General features: G+C 36.8%; 1 protein-coding gene across 1 annotated transcript in view; it reads right to left on the reverse strand.

Annotated features, from left to right (window-relative positions):
• LOC145667121 (uncharacterized) overlaps positions 1–21,002 on the reverse strand; it is a 35,467-nt gene extending 14,465 nt beyond the window's left edge. The window contains exons 1-2 of the mRNA XM_081734865.1: positions 20,197–21,002; positions 170–517 (exon numbers count right to left, since the gene is read on the reverse strand). Of these exons, the coding sequence (XP_081590991.1) occupies positions 180–517; positions 20,197–20,728 (870 nt within the window). The 5' untranslated portion in view covers positions 20,729–21,002 and the 3' untranslated portion in view covers positions 170–179. The remainder of the gene's footprint in view (positions 1–169; positions 518–20,196) is intronic.
• Positions 21,003–26,063: the final 5,061 nt, after the last annotated feature.

The following is a 26,063-nucleotide window of genomic DNA, read 5'->3' on the forward strand; positions in this document are numbered from 1 at the left end:
ATAATTTTGCCATCTGGTGGTGAAAAAGATAACTATTAGAAGAAAAGGAAAATTGAAGAAAGAGAGACGTTCCGTCAAATACATCGTGTATTTGTTCCCTGAGTCGTGCCGGTGACTTACCTTCAATGGGGCAGAAGTGGACTGAAGACAGTATGCCACTGGTACCTACCTATCACAGTCTAAACTCCGGTCTGATAATAGTTTCGATATGCAAGATTCTGAGGATCCCATGTCTTCCTTGAGTAATGGTCCTTGGAGTAGCCGCTACTGTACTCGCTTCCGCCATAGTATTCCCCGTGTCCTGTAGGTGGAGAGCTCCATCCTTGAGACAGTTGAGGTTTGCAGATCTTGAGAACACCAATAAGTCCAGGCAGGAAGATGGCGGCGATTGCTAGGATCTTCTTTATGACAAGGATACCAAGAAGGATCGGGATCAAGATTACTTTGATTTTGAAGAATTTGAACAAAACCAGCAGCGGAAGGATAATAGCAAGCTTCTTCTTTTTGCCTCTTGAAACTGAAAAAATAAAATAAAAAACAGGATATTACTAAACTATTTTAACAGTACTTTAGAATGCGTAAAACAATCGTCATCAACTAACAAATTGAACGTGTCTTTATTATAAATTGTCTTTCCTATCGTAAAATTTCATTTGTGTTATTCACACTATTTTGCAACACATTCGCTAAACTAATTTATATTCTGTATTGAAATATATATGTATTATCCGTCATCCTAACTTTCCAGCATTTGCAGATGCAGGGGTGGATCCAGGGAGGTGATCGGGGCAATTGCTCCTTCCGCAGAAGAGGAAACCTGCTTATTTTATATATAAATAAAAGCCATCCCAGAGTTTGGAGCTCTTATAAGTAGCTCTAAGTAGCAGTATTACAACCCATTGCCCCCCCCCCAGAAGTCCGTCCTGGATCCGCCCCTGGAAGGATGGGACACTTACCTTGAAACGTCCTCGTAGCATTTAAACTAATGTATAAAATTCAACGAACTTTCGCAACATGCAAACGTCGACAGGGAACATTGTTCCACATACTCTGCAATATCATTCGATTAACAGTGGTGCCAAACTTACATAAACTTTAGCTTGTTTAAAAGCAGTACGTCATATTATCAATTATTTCAAATCTACATTTAAAACGAAAGCTTACAATATTACATTTACCATTCATTGTTAGAAACTAAGAAAACTATAGTATCATGAATATCCGTACAGAGAAAAATCCGTTATCAGGACAGCAATATATTGTAGAAATATACGAAATCCATACATTTACTACGGAAATCTGTACGGAGCATACGTTGCCCATATGCTACATACGTACTGCTTTTTTCCGTTTAGATGTTACATCATACTGCTGCAGTATGTCTGACATCTAACAGTCTTCCGTATATTGCATACGTCAGCTATATGTTACATACGTCCATCTGTATGTGAGATCCTGACCGCCTGTATACATTTCTTTGTTTCATACAGAAAGTACATATAGGTTGATCACTCGTACGGAAAATATGTTATACGTTTGTTGCAGGATGTTACCTGGTCATACGTTAAGTCTAAAACAACAGGATTTACGCATGTAACCTACGTTTTCACGTACGCCACATAAGTTTTTTTCTGTGAATAAACACCCAAAATTTCGAGACCTTTACAACAGTAATAACGGCAGTGTGAGAGACATGTGAGAGCAAATTGGAATTACCTTAGTGCCGAATACTATGACTGTGATATGACGAATTTCTAACAAGTAAGTACAAAGTTACAAAAGATTGAAAATGTTACTTTCTATAAAAGATTTTTAATTCGAAAAAAGTGATTAGATAAGTATCACATCAAATAATAAAGCTGATTTTCAATAAACGTAAAAATCATAATCCCGTTTGCAGCTATTTGATATCTCAGCCCGTTCCGAAGATGTAGAAAACATGGATAGAGATTGATATACTACTTAAAAGACTTAGTTGAAGGAAATTGTTTCATAATATGTTGCTTTCGTCTGCTTCTAAAATACTTCTTGGTAGTAGTAATTAGAACGAGTTCTCGCAATTAAGGAGTATTCATCATACGTATCTCCAGAACGGTTGAGATATCAAATTGCTGTAATAGATAAAAACTAATGGGTTGAGATGTCAAATTGCTGTAATAGGTATTGTGATCTTTACGTTTATTAAAAACTAACGGGTTGAGATATCAAATTGCTGTAATATATATTATGATCTTTACGTTTATTAAAAACTAACGGGTCGGGATATGAAATTGCTGTAACAGATATTATGATATTTACGTTTATTAAAAACTAACGGGTTAAGATATTAAATTGCTGTAATATATATTATGATCTTTACGTTTATTAAAAACTAACGAGTTGAGATAGTAAATTGCTGTAATAGATATTATGATCTTTAATTTTATTACTTTTATATATAGCAAGAGCATGACTTATTTTGCCACTTTTCCTGTCACTATTCCACTAAATGTATTTGTATATGCAGTAAGAAACTGCAATATGAAAAGATTCCCTGAAGCTTCCAATGCGACTTACAGAGGGATACAGAGTAATGACGTCACTCCAAAAAACCTGGTTTGGTTGTCGTGACGTATGCAGCTCGCTTTTGCATAGTTTGAAGCGTTGTATCTCCGTAACGAAGAAATATTTTTTCTGAGATTTTTGCTATGTGGTATATTGAAGATTAGTTCTACACAATGATGTTTCTAAATTGCAATGTTTGGCCAAAAAGGAAATGTCCATTATTCATTTTCCTTGATTCTTTGCCCACTTTAACCTATAGACCATAACTATAGGACATTAAAGATTTAATTTTTAATACGAATATGTGTTATAGTGTGAATTTTACTTATAAAAAATGTGTTTACTGGAGAAGCCAGTAAAACGTCACAAGGAGAAGCTAACAATGGCTATGTCGATGAACAAGCTCACATGTATCATACATATATCTTACATGCATAAGTATATAACATATTATATGGCATAGTTATTATTATTAATTTTCAACTTAATTACGTGGTATATGTCTTTCAAGTAACGGAGTAAGTTTATTTTTAATAACTTTTTAAGGGACCTCAGTACGTCAGTGATAGAGCGCTCACTTCTGGTGCATGGAGCCCCTGCTTCGATCTCAGCTCACACCATGTGGGCTTTGTGGTCAACAGCGCCGACTTTCCAAAATTTATGTGGGTGCATATCAATGGCGGGACGTATTAGCCTATATGTTTTCAGGAAAGTCTCAATATTGAATTGCTTTATTTTTAGTTAAAATCTTTCAAGAACACTGTGATAAAGGACTATGCTGTGTTAAAGTATAATGTACCGGTCAAACCCGGAAAATGAAATCAAATGAAATCTTTGAGTTTTACGTCCCACGGTAATGCCGGCTCAGTGTTGGGAAAGTTACTTGTAAAAATGCAACGCGTTATAAGTTACTTTATTTTTTCATCTTAAAATATAACGCGTTAGTAACGCATTACTTGCCCCAAAAGTAACTGTTACTTTACTTCGAAAGTAACGCGTTACTTTTAGGTCCGAAACTTTAAAAATGTGAAAAAATTATGACTTCAATTTTTCGTACTACTATTACTACCGCCATTATTATTATTATTATTATTATTATTATTATTATTATTGTTATTATTATTATTATTATTATTATTATTATTATTATTATTATTATTATTATTATTATTATTATTATTATTATTATTATTATTCCACGTTCTGAATTGCTTTATGTAAATGCAAGGACAAAGTTTTACTTGATATATGAACATTTTCATATAATGTAACATTAATAAAATGCGTTACTCGTAGGGATGGACACGAGCGAGTTTGCGAGAGTTTTCTTTGAAACTCGATTCAACTAGTAACAGACATCTGTGAGCTCGACCCGAAAACTTGACTCGAAAAATTTCCTCCAACTCGACTTAAATTGGTGTCGAGTTTCATGTCGAGTCAAGCCAAATCCGGTGTGTGGTTTCGAGTACATTCTTCGAGTATATTACATAGACAGTATACTTATCAATGATACTACTACTACTACAACTTTTATTATTATTATTATTATTATTATTATTATTATTATTATTATTATTATTATTATTATTATTATTATTATTATTATTATTATTATTATTATTATTATTATAACCACACTGTATGTAAAAATGAAAGATAGGCGGTTTGTATTTAAATACTAAAAAACTAGTTGATTGCCAACCTCGGTAGTCGTGAAGTCTAGGAGTTAGGGACATTGTTCACGAGGTTCTGAATTTGGGTTGAGGGTCTAGGTTGAGTATTCGGGCTCGAGCCAAACACTGTTAAAAGTTATAGGACACTGGCCAAATATCTTCAAAACTGCTCGGCCCGGGTTTAGAATTGTCAACGACTCGAGCAGCTCGGTTCACAGCTCACTCACTATCGACCCGAAGTGAGCCGAGGCAACAGCTCACCCAACCGACTCGACTAGAACCCTTGGCTCAGTTGAACCGAACCGAGCAGATGGCTCATCCCTACCAAGCCAGCTCGAGCCATCTTCTCACTTGGGCCGAGCCGAACTGACCTTGTTATAAAATATCTCTTGTGGTCTCGCTATCGAGACGAGACGAGTACGAGCAGTGTCCCCTCTCGTGAGCAACACTAGCTTACATTTCTCATGGCTTTCGTTTTCCAGTGTAATCAGGCCATGATTTCAAGACGAGTTAAAGCGAACGAGCCATTTATCAGACTCGACTGGACTCGAAACTCGACGAGAAAAACTGAATCGGCTCGGAACTCGACTCGAGGATATTACCTTTGACTTGACTCGAAACTCGACTTGAATTCGAGTCGAGTCGAGTTTTAACTTGACTCGTGCTCATCCCTATGCGTTAGAAAAATGGTTGCTTATTATTATTCTGCTAAACTAATTATATAATAATAACAATGTTTTTATGTAAAATTAAAAATACAGAATATAGAGAAATATTATACTAAAGCAAGGGCGCACATCAGGGAGGGCAAGGTGGGGCGCTCGTTCCCCCCCCCCCCTAGAGGAAATCATACTTAGGAATATCGAAAATCCAATAGAATTTTTACATTAGTTACAGCAAAGTTTGAAGCCATATTTGAAATGTCGCTTATACTTGCTCCCCCTTGGAAACCACAACATGGGTGCCCTTGACTACAAGTAATAAAATGAGAACACATGAACTGGAAGTGTATCAAAACTTGCCAGTAACTTTAAAATCGATACATGCTTTTTAAAGCTAGTTTCAAACTCTATAATCAACGGGACTCTAGGATAAGCAAAATTATCTGAAAGAACTCCAATATTACATACCATCAGCAAACTATTTTCTAGTAATAAAGTAGGCCTGCTCATCAGAACACAGTTTATTCATATTAACCTCTTACTGTAAATCGTTAACCTTCCTTGGTCACACTTATTTTTTTTTGTGACACGGAGGTCACACTGGGGTCCACAGAACCCCAGCACCTTTTTTTTAATCTTATTTAATTATGGCATCCTAGCTGTTGATAAATATTTTCCGCCGGGGCACTTCAGACACTTTACTTTTAAATTCTGTGCACCATCATCCTCAGCTCTTAAGAAAAAAGTATTCTTTGAAATGTACGAACGGTAAAATATTTTCGTTCTCCATTTTTATAAAAACAACACCAATCAAAGTAAAGTAGACTACCAGTATCATTGCAATCCTAGTTCACTCACTGAATGTATTGATTTGGAGCTGTCAAAATCTACGACAAAATCTTCCAGGTGCTTGCAATCAGTACACGTGATTTCCCTAAGGCTGTCCTCATCTTCAAAAAGCAGCAAGTGGTACTACGAACTTATCTGTTTCTCTGTGTGTCTGTGACTGTCGGTCACTGACATACGTAGCTCATGCTCGATTGTTTCATTCTGAGAAATTCACTTACAGGAAAGAAACATTTGTTTCCGAAAAAAAAAATATATATATACATATAGTGTAGTTACTCATCCGAAATGTAACGCGAAAAAGCAACGCAAACTAGGTACGTTACTTAAAAATTTGTAACGCGTTACCGTTACAGTTACTTTGGAAAAAATGTAATGCGTTACTAGGGAACGTTACTTTCCAATTGCTGACGTCCCCATTAACCCCCTACTCACTTACTTACTTACTTCCCAAGACTGTGCCGGCTAGGCTAAAGGAGACGGTGATGATGAGTAATGAATGAAATGGTGGAATGAAGAAAGTGGGAGAAAACGGGATAACCCTAAAAAAAACACTCACACGGTGTTTGTCCACCACAAAGTTCACTTGGCGGGAGCACTATTTGAACTCGGGACCCCATGCACTAGAGGTGAACCAGTGAGCCACCGCGGTCCCCCAAACTCGGTCCAAACTAAAAGTCTTGTGGGTGTGGCGCACCCACAAGATTATTTTTGGGGGTGCCGGAGCCCCGGAGCACCCTCGTAGTCGGTGCGCATGTTTGTGGTGAACAAACATAATATTCTTGATTCTCCCGTTTTTCCCACTTAGTTCATTCCACCATTTTTGTACATTATCATCATCACTTCTCCCTTTAGCCTCGGAGCATAATCTTAAGAAACTAACAAGAAAACAGAAAAAGAAACTGTTTAAAATAAGCGAACTGATTACAAGGCTAGAAAATTGGACCGAGTTGTTCCCTATTGGTCCCCTGTTGGATAAGCAACTATACTGACATGAAACACGTTAGTGTTCTGTTTAATTGTTCTTTGCGGTCTATAATAAGTATAATCAGTGGTGAATATACGATTTTTGTTTCAGTAGTGGGGGGGAGGGATTTGCTAACTTCATCAGGAACATCCTACAAGATACTTTATTTATTTTAAAATAGTAAATAACATTTCTGGGGGACTTAAGTCCGGAAGGGCCCCTTAAATACGCTACTGACCATAATAAAATATATTAATTAACCTCTAACGAAGCTAAAATAATTTAGAGAATTAAATCGCGAAATTTGAGTTGATAGTGTCTACTGATACTTTCTTCCGGTTCCCCGATAAAATTTGAAAACAATAATAATTAAAATATAAGTTCCACAATTTGTTCTTTTGTATTCTAAAAGGTTTGGCAATAAAGTAAAAAACAAAAAAAAAGTGTACGATAATAAATGAAGAAATGGTGGAATAAAGAAATTGAAACGAAAGGGTACTTAAGGGAGGGGGATTTGATCCAGGTCAGCTCCCCCTTGTGTATACATTAGTGGAGAGGACTTCCTACGTCAAGTGGAGGAGATAAGGAGGAGAGTACCAATGAATTTTCATTTAGAAGCTTTCCAATTGCTTCAAGTAACCTGCCAGCAGCTGCGAACACACGGGGGGGGGGGGGGGGTTATCCACCTGGTTCAGACACCCTCCAAAAAAAAAAAAACTAACTCAACATACATTTATAGACTTTTTCAATAAAACTGTACTTATTTAACAGGAAAATGATTGATGTAGCATGAAAATTTCATCTTCACTTCATGTGTACTCTTTCTCTTATATAAACAATGTAATTCTATTATTATTATTATTATTATTATTATTATTATTATTATTATTATTATTATTATTTGAAAGTATAGCTGGAAATATTTTATAATTACTTAGCGTATTTTCAGGTGCAGAACAGTACCAGTTCAATACTGGACCCCCCTTAAGTTTGGACCCCTCCGAAAAAAAATTCTGGTTGCTCGTCTGTCTGCCAGTGATAGCAGAATAATTTTGATTATGATAATGATATGTAAACGGAAAATGTTGTTTATCATCAAGATTGTTGCTCGTTTGTTTATATAGCTGAAATTTATGTAATTAAATTATTCTCTTATGTTAACATAAAATGTAAATCTGAGGAAATACATAGATCGACTGAACAGTAGACTCTATAGACCCTATAGAAATGAATTCTAGGTTTGTTTATGAGCAGTAACACGAGAAATTTTTCCTTGTTGAATCACTGCGAATGATTCACTGAAGTAGAACGTTTGTTTAGACTTTGGGTACGAAATTCATTTAAATTAATTCCGGGAAAGGAAGGAAGCTTGAACACACATTTTGTTTATGTCAAGAGTCAATATTTATTTACCGTCAAATTTGACTTCCTCCTATTTCACTTGAGGTAAACCGATGTGGCTCTCGGGCAGTAGTTACCAGTCTTTACCTGCCGCTACCCCTTCTCCCTTCCCGTTTGTTGCTCATACGTGGATTTTGTCTGAACTTTTCTGTGATGTGAGATGCAGCATATATTAATAATAATAATAATAATAATAATAATAATAATAATAATAATAATAATAATAATAATAATAATAATAACGAAGTGTTACATACGACGTTGGAAAATGCACTTGAAACAATTGAAATTGAAGAAAAAGTCTTAAAGATAATAGAAAAGAGCGTAATATTGGACACATTCAAAATTGTAAGAAACTTCCTCCAAACTTCAGAATAAATGGAAAAATAGAGAGGACAGATAACATACTTGGGTTACCTATATACAGGTTGGCGCCGAGCTGATTGACACATTTTAAACTTCAATATTGCGCAGGTGTAATAACTTACCTATATTGGTGGGCGGAGTGGGAACCGAAAGAGAAAATAATACCACTTATATAGTCAGTCGCAATGTTGCATTGCAGCAAAGAAGCTTATTATGTCTTTTCGTAATTACTACAAATACTACGAAACAGTCTGTGGAAGAGTGCAACTTTTTATTATTATTATTATTATTATTATTATTATTATTATTATTATTATTATTATTTTTTTTTTTTTTTTTTTTACACGAAACTTACTGTTGATCTTTCCACGTTCTCAAGAGTTCACGCTATTCTTGGAGTTCCATGTTTTACATCTAATACACTACCAGTCTCTTCAAACTTATTTATCCAAGCCAATATGTTATGAGACGGAACCTTACTATGTCGACCAACATTTATGTTTCGTCTAAAAGAAAAAAGTTTCACTTTGACACAGACTTAGTTTCGTAACTAAGTTAACGAACTGAGTTAACACGATGTTCTGTGCTCCAATGATCCATTGCGACTGACCATATAACGTGGCGTTCTTTCCTCTTACTGTCCCCACCCCGCCAATCAATACAGGATGATTTAAAAAAAGGTAATTTTGAAAATTAAATAATTCCATTAAAACAATTTTTAAAATTTTTTAAATCTCACTTACTAGTAAAAATAATGCCATTTTAGAATACACAAAAAGAAATCACAAGCTGGCAATCAGTGGATCTGGGAGGCCATTGAATGTTACCATTTTCCGAAATTACACGTTCCCCAAACAACTGGTTTACAGCAGCCATCGTTATTCGTGCTGTGTGGAACGTTGATCCATCTTGTTGAAACCAGGTTGTTTCAATAATGTGTGCAAATCTCTGTGGTTGCTGCATAACAAAGGTTTCAAGCGTGGCGACATAACGATTCGATGTAACTGTGATCGTATGGCCATTCTCGTCCTCAATACAAAAAGGCCCATCACATCGTATGATGGCATAGCGCACCACACAGTAACTTTGTTGCTGTGCAATGGACGCTGGTGTACCTCTATGGGATTGTCTTGTACCCGTGACGTCATAAATTAAAATGACGGCGGAATTCTCTACGTGCCCTCTCCACACTGTCATTGTTCTTGTAAAACGTTTTGATCACGAAAGCAGGTTGCACACCACTCGAATCATTCATGATAACTAGACCTAAATGTCAGGGTGTCATTAACAGGCTGGTATACGTTATTGAGTGTTACCAAACTTCCACTGCCAACACAACTTTCAAAATTCCTCGTTTCTTTGAATAATCCTCTATAAGTTATTACGCCTGTCAGTTGGTATTACTAGTATAATGCCTGCTTAGATAAGGGGTGGAGAAAATACATAATAATAATAACCACCACCAATTAATATTTTTATTTATTAAATTTTTAAGTACGTAGAAAACTTGAATAGGCAAAATATTAAACACGTAGTGATTGTGAAGAGTGGTAAATCTAAATTGTAACTAGTTACTACAAATAATGCTTTATTTATAATTTTTCAGTCACTTGCGACCCTTTCCTTGCTGTTCATGCTTACCAGCTTGGGTACCACAACCTTAGGGCGATGTAAATTGTAAGGTTGCCTACCATACGAGAGTTGGGACTATATTGTCTCGTGAATTTTGACACCTTGTGTCGGAAAGCGTATGTTTCCTTCGAAAGAGTTCTGTCTCATCTCGTCGAGTGGGTAACCCAAATGAGTTGATTGATTTATTTATTTCGTCCTTGGTCAGCAGTTAGGCTGTATAGGAGAAGACCTACTACAGTTTGAGCCACTGTAGTGCTATCGATGATCTTCTATTTAGGAATCGAACTCAGAACCTTATGAACAAAACCCACAAATTTTTAAATAAAATTTTACATTAATCAACAAGAGAAAGCAATATATTCTATACGTAGTGTGAGCCGCAGTGGCTCAGTGGTACGGCGTTCACTTCTGGTGCGTAAGGTCGTTGGTTCGATTCCCGCTCGGGCTTTATGGTGAACAAACACCTTAAAGTCTCCTTGAGCCTAACACAGCCTAACAGTAGAACTTAAAACAAAGACTTCCAATTGGATACTCTGTGACATCAACAAGTGCTGCTCCTATTCTCAGCAAAGTACCATGACAGAACAAAGAGCAGGCAGCAAAACTAGTGTTGTTAAAAGAGAGTAGTGATAGGCAAGAACAATGATGGCGTAATCGATCGTTTCCAAACACCCTACTAGTGGATCCATGGCTACTGGTGTATCGATGACGTAATAGTTAGCTTCCAAACACGCTACTTGTGAATCCGTGAATACTCGTGCATCGATGGTTTCCAAAAACGCTACAATTAGATTTATGGCAACTTATGCTCTGCTAACACTTGCTTTAGTCCATTCCCTTCCGATTACGAGAATATGGCCTTTTAGAAGAACGTAGGTAGCCAGATTTATTGAACAAGACGGTACATATAGGTCTAAATTTCGACTAAACTAGTGATCCTGTGAATTGTAGGAGCGAGCAACTTTTCCGCTTTCCTCTCGTTAATTTGAAGCGCAAACTATACTAGAATAATCTAGATCAAAACACATGCATGTCTAACAAAAATGGAAGTATCTTTTACAATATTTTGATTATAATCAGGGCTGAGGGTTCACTCCCTCTCTATTGACTCATTTGAACTGCAAGTAGTACAGACGATTGTGAGTCCTCAGAAATGTTTATGACATATTACACTACAATTGATTTTTGACAGGAAAGCTATCGTGGAACATATTATTTAAAATGAGGCAAGAATATTTACCGTTTTCTCTTGCCAGTTTATAATTTTCTTCTACGGGAATCATCGGAATGTCCTAAAGAAACTATATAAGTTATCAAGTTCTAATAATTTTTACGTAGTTTGCTTTTTCTTTTCATGTATACAAAGTTGGAACTTCAGGGTGGTTTTGATTCTATGTTAACCCGTTAATCTTAATGTATTGCAACTCCAAACAATAGACTTATTTCGGAAGGTTAGAGGAAAGCATACCGACTTTTATTAAAATCAGTTGAGATGTTGTAGAATTTAACTTCCCTTTTAGCAGGGAGACTATATGAGACGTGGACCTACTGATTAACGCGGAATACGAGATCCACTGCGCTCCCACCGGGAATCGAACCCAGGTCTCCCAAGCCAAATTCGCGTACGTTAACCGCTTAGCCCCGAAGGAACTCCCACTAAAATCAGGTATGTTTTACGAGAGTTATAATGGAAGAGACAGAGGGATACACAAATTCCGATCCATTAGAATGAGAGAAGCTCGCTACGCTCGCTTCAATTACTCAGATTAAAGAGAGTATGAAATTTGCTTCTGCTACTGTTAGCATTTCTGTACATATCTCAGTTTCTCTCTCTTTTTTAGTAAAGAAGGAAAAACAATTTAAAATAATATTCTTGCTTAAGGATGCGTAACCCAAAAAGATACCTAAATGCTAAATATTCACATTTTCGTGCTCTAAACTTAAAACAGCAAATCAGTGTTATTTGCATTTCTTATCTCATTCGAAAGAAGCTTCTTTCAAAGAGCATTATCTAAATTTTAATGATAATATATACGATGTTCTCCATTCAACAGTTAAAAACTATTTTATTCTTCTCTATATTTAACACACCATAGTTTCTTCTGGTTGAAGGAACTTTTAAGAAAAAATGGCTCGAAGACAAATTTCAGTAATGAAAATTAAATATGACCAGGGATCTTGTATTTTCTCGCTTCTTTCTCTGTCTCTCTCTCTCTGTTTTGCTTCTTTCTTTAATCCTCAGAACGAAGTACTTCCTTGGAGGAAAGGAACGGTCATAAATGCTTAGCTTATGCTTCACAAAGTTATTGTTTGTTTATGCACGTAGCCGACATTGTTAAATAAAATTTTTCCGACTTTGTATATGCATTTATTTTCTATAATATTGCTTGCAGTATTCTCTCTAATGTCTGGAAAAATATATTCGCTGAATCCTGAGTTGTCAAATAAAACTTAAACGTAGCATCAAACACCAAAATATTTCTCATTTTCGTTCATTTTACAAAAATGAATTACACAGTTTAGTATCATCATTCGGCACAAGTGTGCGTTCTATTCTTTTAGCTGACATTTTGTCTAATGTTAAGGAAGTGAATTGCAAACTACAAAACGACATTGTCAGTAGTACCATATACAGAGTAAGTCAAAATGATGGACGCGATTTCAGAAATTTTTTCTATGAAAGATAGTAAACATATCCTATTATGAGACAGGTGCTAGAAAGATGAAATGTCAAACTATTCTTTAAACATATCTCAAGTATTCTATGTGACACATCACGTAACACAGCACACATCAAGCCCATAGTCTATCTCCTGCCCAACTTTTTGTTGCATATTGCGGTCAATATCATCAATGACTGCTGTGATACATGATCCGAATCACTGAAATGCTCATACTACGTACGTTTTTGATACGGAAATGCCGTTGTACACTAATCACAGATTTGTTTACATGGTAATAAGCCCACAGTAAGATCTCTCATCTGCAGTGAACGCCATTTTCCTCAACTCCTCGCTGCTGACTCCTAGCGATAGAAAGTGGAAACACTACGTGGAAACTAAACTTATCCTAGTTCGAAGCGCATGTCTCATAATAAAATATGTTCAATAGATTTCATAGAATACATTTCTGATACTATTTTGAAAAATATTTTAGAATATTATTAGTGTTCAACGGAATTTTTGACGAAACATGAGACATACACTATTTGATAGATCTCATTAAGCAGAAAAAAGTGATAATGTCAAACCTCATGAGTAGTTTTCAAGAAGGTAGACAAAATATGAGTTTTCAAACGTAAAAAATATTGCTATATGAGAATCGCGTCATCTATTAATATGGAAATGATAAGGAATTATACATAAATCAAACTCTTCATTATGGCATTTGTAAAATAACGTAACCTAAAATTATGATTAATTTTTAAACTTAAATTTCAGTTTAAATACGAGGGCTATCCAGAAAGTAGATTACGTTTTCGTCTGTGTCCGCTAGGGGCGGGGCTAGCGCGGCCATCTTGGGGTCAGAGCGTTGCGCAGCTCAGTCGGCATCTAGCCGTGCTAGTGAGAGGTTCGTGCTGTGCTCCGTTAAGATACTGTGACGGTTTGAAATGTCTGCGTTAATTGAAAATCCCGCGAGCTGCGAGGTGCGTGCAGTAATAAGGTTTCTGACAGCAAAAAACTGTAAACCGATAGAAATCTATCGGCAGCTGTGTGAAGTGTATGGGGACAACATTATCACTGAAGGTGGAGTGCGACAGTGGGTCATAAGATTTAAAAATGGCCGAACCAATGTTCACGACGAAGATCGAAGTGGGAGACCCAGCAAAGTGACTGCCGAACTTGTCGAAAAAGTCGATGTTAAAGTCCGTGAAAATCGAAAGTTCACAATAACGGAACTTTCTTTGAGTTTTCCACAAATTTCGCGAAGTTTGTTGCACGAAATCATCAGCGAAAAGCTTGGTTACCACAAGTTTTGTGCAAGATGGATTCCAAAAATCTTGACAGAGGACCACAAAAATCAGCGAATGGCTGCAGTGTTGCACTTTTTGGACGCCTACAATAAGGATGGTGACTCTTTACTCGATCGCATCGTTACTGGTGACGAAACATGGGTGAAACACGTGAACTGTGAAACGAAATTGCAATCAATGCAGTGGGGGCACACAGGTTCTCCCCAAAAACCCAAGAAATGCATGCAAACAATGTCGGCAAGGAAGATGATGGCGACTGTTTTTTGGGACAGAAAAGGTGTGATTTTGGTGGACTTCCTGGAAAGAGGCACTACAATAAACGCTCAAAGGTATTGCCAAACTCTGCAAAACCTCAGAAGAGCAATTCAAAACAAGCGCAGAGGAATGTTGAGCTCTAAGATCTTGTTGATTCACGACAACGCCCGGCCCCACACGGCAAATGTCACGCGTGAAGTTCTTGAATCTTTTCAGTGGGAGTTGTTTCCTCATCCGCCGTACAGTCCCGACCTGGCACCGAGCGACTTCCACCTATTCCCAGCAATGAAGAAGTGGCTGGCTATGCAGCGTTTTGATGACGACGAACAGCTGCAAGAAGAGGTAACGAAGTGGTTGAAGTCGCAGGCGGCCGAATTTTTCGACGAAGGAATTTCCAAGCTCGTACATCGCTACGATAAATGCCTTAATTTGAATGGTGACTATGTCGAAAAGTAGTATTTGTGTGTGGCTTTCATCTGTATATAATAAAATTTGTTTCCTATACTTTGTTGATTTTTTATTCCAAAACGTAATCTACTTTCTGGATAGCCCTCGTAAAATAATGCCCAAAGCCAGGGATTACGCAGTAGTGAATCCGTGCCCCTCTGCAATCCCGATCTATCTGTAAATTTAGTCTAATTTTAGGCACGATTTTTACAAATAGGGATGAACACAAGACAAGATTTGGGGCTGTCTCGTCTCTAAAATGTCCTGTAAAGGTGATGTCTCGACTCGAAAAATGTATATTTCTCTATTGGAAGAGCTGCATCTCGACTCGAATTTTGCCAGGAAAATTTTGCCTCTTCTCGTCTAGTGCGTATCCCTACTTACAAATATTAATATAATTTCTCCTCATATTGCATTTGCTTTTGAAGAAGATAAGAGAAGCATGGAGCTTAGAGTATTTTGGCTAATACAAGTGGTTTCCTATTCAATAAAATGAAAAATGAAATCTTTGAGTTCAACGTCCCTTAATTATGCCCTTCAGGCTAAGGGAGACAAATGAATGAAAATCGAAGAATTGGTGGAATGATAATCTGGGAGAAAGCAGAAGTTTCCTGAGAAAGCCCGCGGACAAGATATTGTCCACAACAAACTCACTTGCTGGCTGCGGTGGTTCAGTGGTAGAACGTCCACCTTTGGCTCGATCCCAGCTCGCGCCTAGTGAGCTTTGTGGCGGGCAAACACCATGTGCGTGAGTTTTCTCGGGGTTCTCTCGTTTCATCCCACTTTCTTCATTCCATCATTTTATTCATTTCTCATCATCACCATCTCCTTTGGCCTAATCGACATAACCGTAAGACGTAAAACTTAATGATTTCATTTCATTTTATTTCCCCGAGAATGGAATCAGGGATCCCATGCACCAGAGGTAAGCCTTTTACCACTGAGCCACCGTCTCCCATTTCCTTGTTGAAGAAAGTTTGCATTTGAAATAAGACAACCTTATTTGAATTTAAAATTTCAATATTTTGCTGACACGGAAAATGAATTGAAAATAATTGAGACAAAATTTCAGTTGTCCTTTCCTTAATCAAACTAAGGAGGCTACGATTGATTAGTGGTAAAGCACTTTCCTCTGATGCGTGCGGTCCTTGATTCAATCTCTGGTCAAGTAAGTTTGTGGAGGACAATATCGTGTCTCTGGGTTTTCTCGGGTTACTCCTCTTTCCCTTAACCTAAAGGACGTAATTGTGAGAGGTTTCATTTCAAAGTATCTAAATTAGAACCGATGTCTTAAGAACTAACCATCTCTGAAACCAAGTTTGCTTCGTTTATCTGACTCCGGCCTTGTTATAAAAAGAAGAAGAAGAAGAAGAAGATGCAACGGTTATATCCCATCTGCCAGACTTACTACGAACGCTGCTGAAAATTAAGTATTTAGATCTGAAACGTGGCATTCAGATTATGTGAAAGTATAAACATAATAATAACAATGTTCAAAGGAAAAGAATGGCCAGCTTGTCCAGCCTCTAATTAATGCCTAAAGATATTAACTATTATTTATTACGAAGTACTTACAGGAATATCACAAATTATAATGTTATTGTCTTACAGAAGCTCCTTCCGAACATAAACATTTTTCTTTTTAAGGTTGTATAACCATTAATCACTTATATATGTCCGCAATAACCATTTGTTTTGTTGATTTCGGGTTTCATATTTATGATATACCACGGCGTGTCCTCTTTAATGGATGTTAATATTGTACAACATTGAAATTATGGACCGCTGGAAGAGCTAATAAATGACAGCTCTGGTAATAAAATGAGAAACAGACAACTATCACTGCATACGCACAAACTAAACACCTGTTGCCTTGTGAATTGAGGTAACATCATGGTAGCACACTGGACCATGGGAGAAGGAGGAGTCTCTCTCTTATTGAATCCGCGAGAACACAATTATACTTTATAAGCTGTGAAAATTTATTCCTTCAACATCTGCTACTGGCTTCGATTTAACACTTTCATTTCACAAGCTGACAAATTGCTTTTACCATGCAGGCTACTTACCTACATTCCTAAAACGTATACAGGACAGATTTCATCAAGATATAATGAAAACTAATGGCTAAACATTTGACAACTGCGATTTAAAATGTTCTAAATTTCCCCATTTTTAAATTTTAAAACTACAATAACTGTTAAAGGTAACTCAGTTGAATTTTGATGCTGGATATATTTGCCAGAGTTTGGAGAGGGAAAAAGGACGATTTATAGAGGAAGAAAAAGGAAGATAATATAGATATGTCATATTGACAATTTAAATATAATAAGCACATACAGGCAAGGGCGCATCCACGGGGCGTCCACAGGGTCCGAATCCCTCCCCCATAACTTTCTAGTTCAACATACATTTGTACACTTTCTTAATAAAACTCGTAGAGTCATTTTGCTTTACGCAGAGTCGTTTTGAAGCGCGATTAGTGTTATACTAAAGAGTACGACTAACATAAGACTCCTGCAGTAGTCAGTACTTTAGTATGACGCTAATCATACATCGAAACGACTCTGCATAAGGCGGTACTTGTTTAACAGGGAAATGATTAATGTAGGATGAAAACTTGATCTTACATTTCATCTATATTTTTCTCTTATAAATACATCATGTTTTCTGAACATATTGGTGGAAGTATTTTACAATTACTTGTAGGTTGCAGAATAATATCCGTTCAATATTACATAGACGTAGTGACTTGTAGCATTGGATCCTCCCCAGGCCATTATCCAGGGGGAGTCTGGGGATCGGGCCCCCCGTAATTTTCACTGGCCCCCTCTAAAATTTTCACAGTAAGCTTGCAAATGAACTATAATATGGTGATGAACTATATTTTTTGATCAGGGACCCCTAAGTTTCACCAGGCCCCCTCTACATTTTCGGGCTGGCTACGGGCCTGATCCTCCCTCCCACAAAAAAACTTCGTCAGCCCCCAACAAAAATTTCTGAGTGCGCGTCTGGATACAGGTATGTGTTTTCACATACTAATGTATCATAACAATTTAATTGGAGATTTGGGCAGTTTCATTATAAACACAATAAAATTACAACGCCCATCATCACAATACCATATGAGACCAGGACCTACAGCTCGGATCTCACGTTGTGCTATAGATTCTCGTCTCATATAGCTTCAGTACCAAAATGGACATTAAACTCAAATACAAACAATTAAGTATGTTACACTAACATTCTTTCGCCTTTTAATTGTATTTTAATGAAGGTTTTGTATCTCTTAATAGCGTTATATTTTTTTATACTACAAAAAATTATTGCACGACATTCAAAATTCCCAACCACTGAGGATTTCTACTTTTATTACTTCACAGTAGCTTGTTTCTGACATCAGTATTTTTTTTTTATTACTTCACAGTAGCTTCTGTTCCTGACATCGGTATCTTTTATTAGTTCACAATAGCTTCTGTTCATAAAATATACCGTAAAATGTCCCAGAAAAAAAAAAACGTAAAATTTAGCGGGGAAAGTGTAAGATCGATACATACGATGTAATAAGTTTATTACCCGGAAAATATCTTAATTTTATGGTTAGTGTGATAAATATTTATATTTGTTTGAAGTTATAAGTAGAAATTGTAACTAATATTTAAGTAGTGTTCCCCATGAGACGAGACGAGGGAAAAAATATTTATCATCTCGTCTCGATTCTCGAAGGATTCTTTGTAGTGTTGACACGATTCTTGAAAACCTTTCGTCGTCTTGTCTCGAAATTTTTCTCGCATCTTTTGTAAAATTATGGGAAATCAATTTATGATATAGATAAACAGGATTTGACTTCAGTTTATTGCTATGAAAGAAATTGTGATAGATAAAATAATAAATGGACAAAAAATAATGTATTGGATTCTAAAAATATAATTTGCATTCCATTATTTGTTAAAAACAAATTTAAAATAAAGTATAATCTGCAGAAAGAAAAACTATAATTATACATATTCAAAAGTATAATGTAGGTTGCTCTTGTAGGTTAATTAATTACATTAATTATTGGAATTAATTAACAACCTTATATATATATATATATATATATATATATATATATATATATATATATATATATATATATATATATATATATATATATATATATATATATATATATATTGGTAGTAGTAGTTGAGAATGAAAAATGAAATCTTTGAGTTTTATGTGCCTGGTTATGCTGGCTAAACTAAAGGAAAAATGAAATCTTTAAGTTTAACGTCCCACGGATATGCCGGTTAGGCTAAAGGAGACGGTGATAATGAGAGATGAGTGAAATGGTGGAATGAAGAAAGTGGGAGGAAACGGAAGAACCCTGAAGAAACCCAAGCAAATTCACTTCGCGTAAGCTGGGATCGAACCATGCACCAACCATGAACTCTCTATTATTGAGCCACCGCGGCCCAGTAGTTCAGAAAGAGTGTTTATTTTTGTAGCTAAGTTATTTTTGAACGATTTTCGTAAAATAGACTAAGAGAAATTTGTTCATACCTCAGTAATAAATATTTCACTAACGATCCTATACGTGATATAAAAAGGTCCAAAAAATGATAAAGAGAAATCCATGAATAGCTTGCACTTGGCGGATGAATTCTAGAAAACTGTTCAGCCGATTTTGTTAATATCTAACGACTATTTCATTAACAACCTTACAATTTGACATAAGTAAATTTCTTATGAAATTGTCCACAAGAGGTACAGTAGTGTATTTCGGATTATTTCTTGTAAAGCGTCTGTTATAATTTTCTTTATATTTTTGGATCAAAAGATCCAATATATTTCAGGCAAAAGTTTTCTTGTAGGCCTTATATGTGGAGAACTACATATAGTGTAGCCAAACCCAAACTATCACTTAACTAAGTATGAAGTGTTTATTCCGTTAAAAAAAAAGGACGGAAAAGAAAAGAAAGAAGGAAAGAAAAAAAGAAAAATACGAAAACTTGATTTAGAGGCAGTTCAAAAATTTTGTGACCCTGATTCAAAAACTAATTGTTGGCCAAATTTGCAATCATTTGATGCATTTTTTGGATCATTCCTAAAGTTCTTGTTCACAAAAAAATTGAACGAGAAAGTTTAGTGCGGTATCCCGTACCTTTGATTCAGAATACGTTTAGATTGAAAGAAGACATTTCTTTGTTTCAGTAAAAGTATCCCATGATCAATTCACGATTTTTTTAAAAATATAATTTACCAAGAACCGAAATAAGGAAGACATTAATCTTCAATAGTTTTTGATAAAAGAAAATTTTATTAGGACATCCAAAGCTGATTTTACATGCAATTTTCTAGTAGTCAAACATAGTGTTCATATAACTTAACGCGTATAGAAATGTGTAATAAATAAATAAATAAATAAATAAATAAATGAACACTTACGTTCTAATATTTCGTTATCTCCAACAACATCCTCGTCAATTAATCTCGGCGCCAGTGATCTTTCTTCTGGTAAAGGTATGGTAATCGCATGAGATTTAGCAAAACGCTCCATCTCTCGCAACAGAAACTTAAAAAAATGATCAACTTCTGAATCGGAACTCCTGGGAGCGGCCGATAAATCATACTTGCCACTGTCCGTATAAGGAATCGACACTAACTTCAACGAATCAGTGAGTTGAATATTCTTCTGCATTACTAATGTATGAAGGTGATAGAGAGCGCGATATTTGGCACAGGCCAAAGGGTCTTTTTGCTTACAGTCCTCATAAGCACGGTCCAAATAATCATCACCAGAATATGTCCTTGCGTTCAAGCTTCCATTAACGTTGATTTCATTAAACAATGAAGAAGTGTCTTCCTCCAGATATGGTTTGGCAAATTCGTAAGCTCTAGCGGCCAAATCTTCTGGAAATCCAGAGGCGGAACCGTGGAAGAGAAGTAAGAATACAGCAACTAACGGATAATGGTCCATGCTTTAGCAAGAAGAAACACTTGTTTGGTTGTGAAAAGAGTTGTGGAAAACGAAGCAAATATTCACTGAACGAAACAATCTCACTGACAACCTCTGCAATGAATAACCAGCGAACCACGGAAGGCGCATCTTTTATGGCTTATGGTGTATAAAGGGGTCAAATAATAGGGTCATGAAAAACTGCCCTTGAATATTAGTGAAAAATCTGGGACTGGTCTCACTTTTCGTATCACCAAGTAATGTGTGTGTGAATGTGTAGAAAAGAGGGGAGGAGAGGTAATATTATTGACAGATAGTGCCTTTGCCGGTAAGTCTTCACTTGTTGGCTTTGGATCCACCTATCCGGGTGGAACGAAAGCGTCTATAGGCAGGTGAGAAAACGAAGATCAGGGTCAATGCCACGGTTGCAAACTGTCACTTATTTTGCTCTAACTTAGTTATTTCTCTTAAAGTGAAGTGCTAATGCCGAAGGTTAACCAAAATATTCGATTAATGTAAACAGTGGTGCCCACCCCTTATGTCCATGACGCCCCCCCCCAATTGTCTATCCGTAGGTGTTCTTCCATGAAAAAAAATCTTCTTTTCGATTAATTTTTACACCCCCTCAAACATGTTTATACAGATTTTTACCCCCCCAAATATTTCAATGACGCACTTTGCGTCATAGCCCCCCCTTGTGGGCACCCCTGAATGTAGATATGGATCAGAAATATTCTGTATTAGCTCGAGAGAGAGAGAGAGAGAGAGAGAGAGAGAGAGAGAGAGAGAGACAACAAGACTTCAGAAATCAGTTGCCGAATAATTCAAACGCTCCCATCTGATCTAGTAGCATGCACTATTGATGCGCTAGTTCTGCGTTTGATTTCTTGAGGGACATCTATAAGGTAAAAGCTGGGCGGGCAGTCAGAACCTTGACTATGATAACTATATCTAAATAAAAGTCTAAATTATTTTTATCACTCTAAAACTACAGGCTAGATCTACCATTGGCATTGAAGTTTGAATTCGCTACACTCGTTCGGACTCCATCTTGAACTGTAAGTCTATGTCCCACATAACCCCGGTGCTAAACTCTAATCCAATTCATGGGACCGCGGTGGCTCAGTGGTAGAACGTTCACCTCTGGTGCATAGGGTCCTTAGTTCGAACCCAGCTCGTTTCAAGTGAGCTTTCAGGTGAACAAACGCCGTGTACGGGGTTCTCCCGCTTCCTCTCCCTTTCTTCATTCCACAATTTTTATTCATTTGTCATAATCACCGTCACCTTTAGCCTAGCCGACATAACCGTCGGACGTAAACCTCAATACAATCCAATCCAATCTAATACAATTCAATCCAATTCGGATAATCCGAAAACGGAATATCAAATGATAAAATCGAACTAACTTTGATTTGTCTCCATTAAAATCTGTAACTGTGTTGGTCAAGCTTGCAAGAATATATGAACACGCTACAGTACTAATGTATTGTACCTTGTTAACTCTAGTCAGTGTCGCATGTGCCTTTAGTGTACCAGGTTCAGCATTCGATTCTCAGTGGAAAAACATCAAAGTCATTAGAGGTTTAGATTCCATTTCAAACGGTAAGCACCATCCTATATAGCATTGAGGTTGACAAAGGGCTTAAACACAAATCAATCAATCAAGAACTTTTGTCATTGATCCATATACTATCAGTTTAATCAAATGCATTTCAAACATGTTTAGTAGTTGTTAATCTCTACCACGCGGAGCATAACTTGCTATTCAGACTCACAAACAAATGTGACAAGAGTTTAGTAATAATTAATAACGTTACACGCCTTGAAACATCTATACAAACACTCATTTTTTAAAGTCTATAGCCAAGGGCGCCAGTCATGGGGGGCAAGGTGGGGCGCTTGCCCCCCCTAGAGGAAATTGTTCTTCGGAATATCGAAAACCCAATAGACTTTTTACATTAGTTACAGCAAAATTTGAACCTATATTTGAAATGTCGCGTATACTTGCCCCCCCCCCCTTGGAAACCACAACATGGGCGCCCTTGTCTATGGCTCAGCTTTTAGGCGATCATTCCCACAGCACATTACCAATTATCGATTTCATTAACTCCGGATGTTTACTTTTATTGTGTAAAATTTGATGATCGTAAGAGCAACTGTTTTGTTGTCATAGTGAATCTATATGAACTGAGCGAGCTTCGTTCAATTAGCTTAATAATGGTTAAATATTAGATAATGGATAAAGCATGATGAATGATATCCGCAAAAGGGATTTGGATGACGAATATTTGCGTATCGTTCGTTTCCTGTAATTTTTGTTATCCGGACATCTATAAATCTGATAAGATGTAAACTCGATATTCGAATTTGTCCATTTCTAAACAGAAAATGACTTTGACCATTTCTATCTCTTTTTCAAATATCAGTTCAAATAAACTGCATGAGGATTTGACATGTTATTTAAAATAAAATTTATTAGCATCGATGCTCTGAACAAACTTTCCTGATCTAACAATAATAATGTTGTAGTACTGATATTGGATGTACCGTTATGGGCATGCCTAGAAACAAATCCATATTTGTGTGCACGATTAGATGAACATTTTACAACTATAGAACCGTGATACTTAGTTTATTATTATTTTGAATTGTGTCCAAATTTTCTCACATGAATGTTAAGCTTTTATTTTTGAAGCCCCACGCAGTAAAGTTCCGTGGCGGGGCGGCGGGGCCGGGCGCCGAAGTGAGCGGGCGCAAAATTCCGTTGGAGAGAAGAAACAAAGATAGAAATAGAAAGAGGAAAAATTACTTGGAATATTACTAGTAGGCCTATGTACCTCAATCCTCTTCCTGCTTTAGGAAATGATCCTATAATATTCTTCGTGTTATGAAAATGCATGTGCACGTATATAAAATGGAAGGATAAAAGTAGTAAAAATTGCTCAAAATGACCGAAAAACAGGATTTCTTTTCGAAAATTTTCTTGTTTCGCGGCTGGTCTGTCGATCTCACTCATATATACGGGGGCGCCGTCGTCTAGTGTAACCCCGGGCGCTGATTTTCCACGGCACGGCACTGGCCCCAAGTAAATCATAGTTTCCCATCGACAGAAATTACGAAGTTATATCGTGTTGCAAATTTTTAACTTAAATAAATAATATAATTATTCTCCATTTATAAAGCCAAGGTTTATCTTATACAATTTAAAGATTTATTTTTCGGAATATTTGATTAAGAAATATATAACTACAGATAAAAATGAAAATGACTATGTTTGTGACTTAATAACTCTTGAACGACACGACCACTCGATCAAATTTTCAACATAGATGACGTTGGAGACTAGGATGGTTTTTATTATCTCACTTTGACGGCACAACTTAAGGGAAAGGATATATATATATTCTAAAAATGACTTATATTAGTGCCGGAGCCATAGTTTTCGGGGTCGCTGACATGAACAGTGACACTTCCGATGAAATTTAAATCCAAATTCAGCTCCGCAACTTCGGGGAGGGGCAATATATAAAAATGATTGAAATTGTCCATTATCAGAGAGATGTTTGGGCTGAAGATGCTTACGTAGCATCTGAGAACAGAAGATGGAAATAGAACTCCAGAACTAGGAGAATGATCATTAATATATCATATTGTTAGTGTGGGCTCAGAAACCCAGAAGGAAGGAGGCGCATGCAAATTTTGGTGAGGGACAGACTAAAGCGATGGCGTTTGATGCATCCAAGTTGACGGATCCAAGATGCAGATCAAACAACTAAACAATCAAGATCAGCATCCAAGTTGTTTTTTTTTTTTTTTTTTTCTAATAACCTATTCTTCCTTCTTTTAGGTAAATAATTCAGCTTACTAAAGAGACGGCATCCCCTAACGTTCTTCACATTTCCAACCTTACTGCAGGTAAAGAGCGCGGAGAAATACAGGGTGCGGCACGTAAAACCGGCCCGTAAAGTGAACACATAAAATGAAATGTAATGTATTGAATATGAATAACTACAACACATAAATGACTTAAAACACGTCTGCAACTTCTCTCACTCGCATGAACCTGTTGACTCAATCTCCTAATGACTTTCGAGGACTTTTTGTCATTATCTCCTCCACCTGCATCTTTAATTCAGGTGTGCAGACAGATGGTCGTCTGTTCCTGGGAGCATTTTGAACCGATCCTGTACGCCGCCATTTTTCAATCAATTCCTGAATGGTGCTTTTTGCTGGCACAGAACGTCCTGGAAATTTCTCCCGAAACAAATTCTTTGTTTTCACAAAAGATCCAGTGAGAATGAACCCTTCAACAATGGCAACACGCTCGGGTATCGAATACGGCATTATCACACACTGACACTCATCCGGCTTAACACAACGAGGCCTTTTTCTCAACTGGTTTCGACAAGTTTCACTGGCTGCGGCTGCACGTGACTGCTGCAGGTCACGTAAGTCGACCCGACCTCGACACGCCAGCTCTTGGTAGGAAGGTAGATTATTTAAGTGTTGCCAAAAACACAATATACCAGAATATTACGACGGGCCGGTTTTACGTGCCGCACCCTGTAGTTTAATGTGTTAGTTACCTGTTCCCCCAGCACCAAGCCTATATGTAATGGGATATATGTTCTATGCCTACTTGAGGAGTCCACTATAACAGAAGTTTATTAGTTTTGGTTGGTTGATTAGAGTTTAGTGTTCCTTTGAGTAGCGAGACCATATGAGACGTGAACCTATAGCTGAACGTACGATTCCGAGACGTGATCCACCGGGAATCAAATTATGTTTTCCCCGCCAAAGACGTGTACTCTAACTATATAGCCACGAAGAGCTCTCACTGCTTTGGTGTGTCAAAGGAAAGCATTGCAACTGAGTATTTGTCCGAAGAAATTGTAATAAAAGTCGAGATCCTAATATATTTTATTCTAATGTTGTATATGTGGGTCTTTTCGGAGTTCTGTCGTTACATCCCACTAATCTTCGTTTCACAAATTCCTCGATCATTTGTCTTTTTTCATTAAATCATGTCCTCTTGTCTTACAGGGCACAATCGTAAGACATTAAACAAAAAGAAATCTTTCCATTTCGTTTTCTTATTATTTAAGTGCTATCTTGTAATCGAAAAATGAAATGAAATCTTTGAGTTTTACGTCCCACGGTTATGCCGGTTAGGCTAAAGGAGACGGTGATGATGAGTAATGAATGAAATGGTGGAATGAAGAAAGTGGGAGGAAACGGGAGAACCCCGAGAAAACCCACGCACACGGTGTTTGTCCACCACAAAGTTCACGTGGCGGTATCTTGTAATCGAATAGTTGGCTCGCAAGGTTCCACATTTTAACCCTGATTAGGATTG

This window comes from Thermobia domestica, chromosome 12 (assembly GCF_964235325.1).
Source record: "Thermobia domestica chromosome 12, izTheDome1.hap1.1, whole genome shotgun sequence".
NCBI lineage: Eukaryota > Metazoa > Arthropoda > Insecta > Zygentoma > Lepismatidae > Thermobia > Thermobia domestica.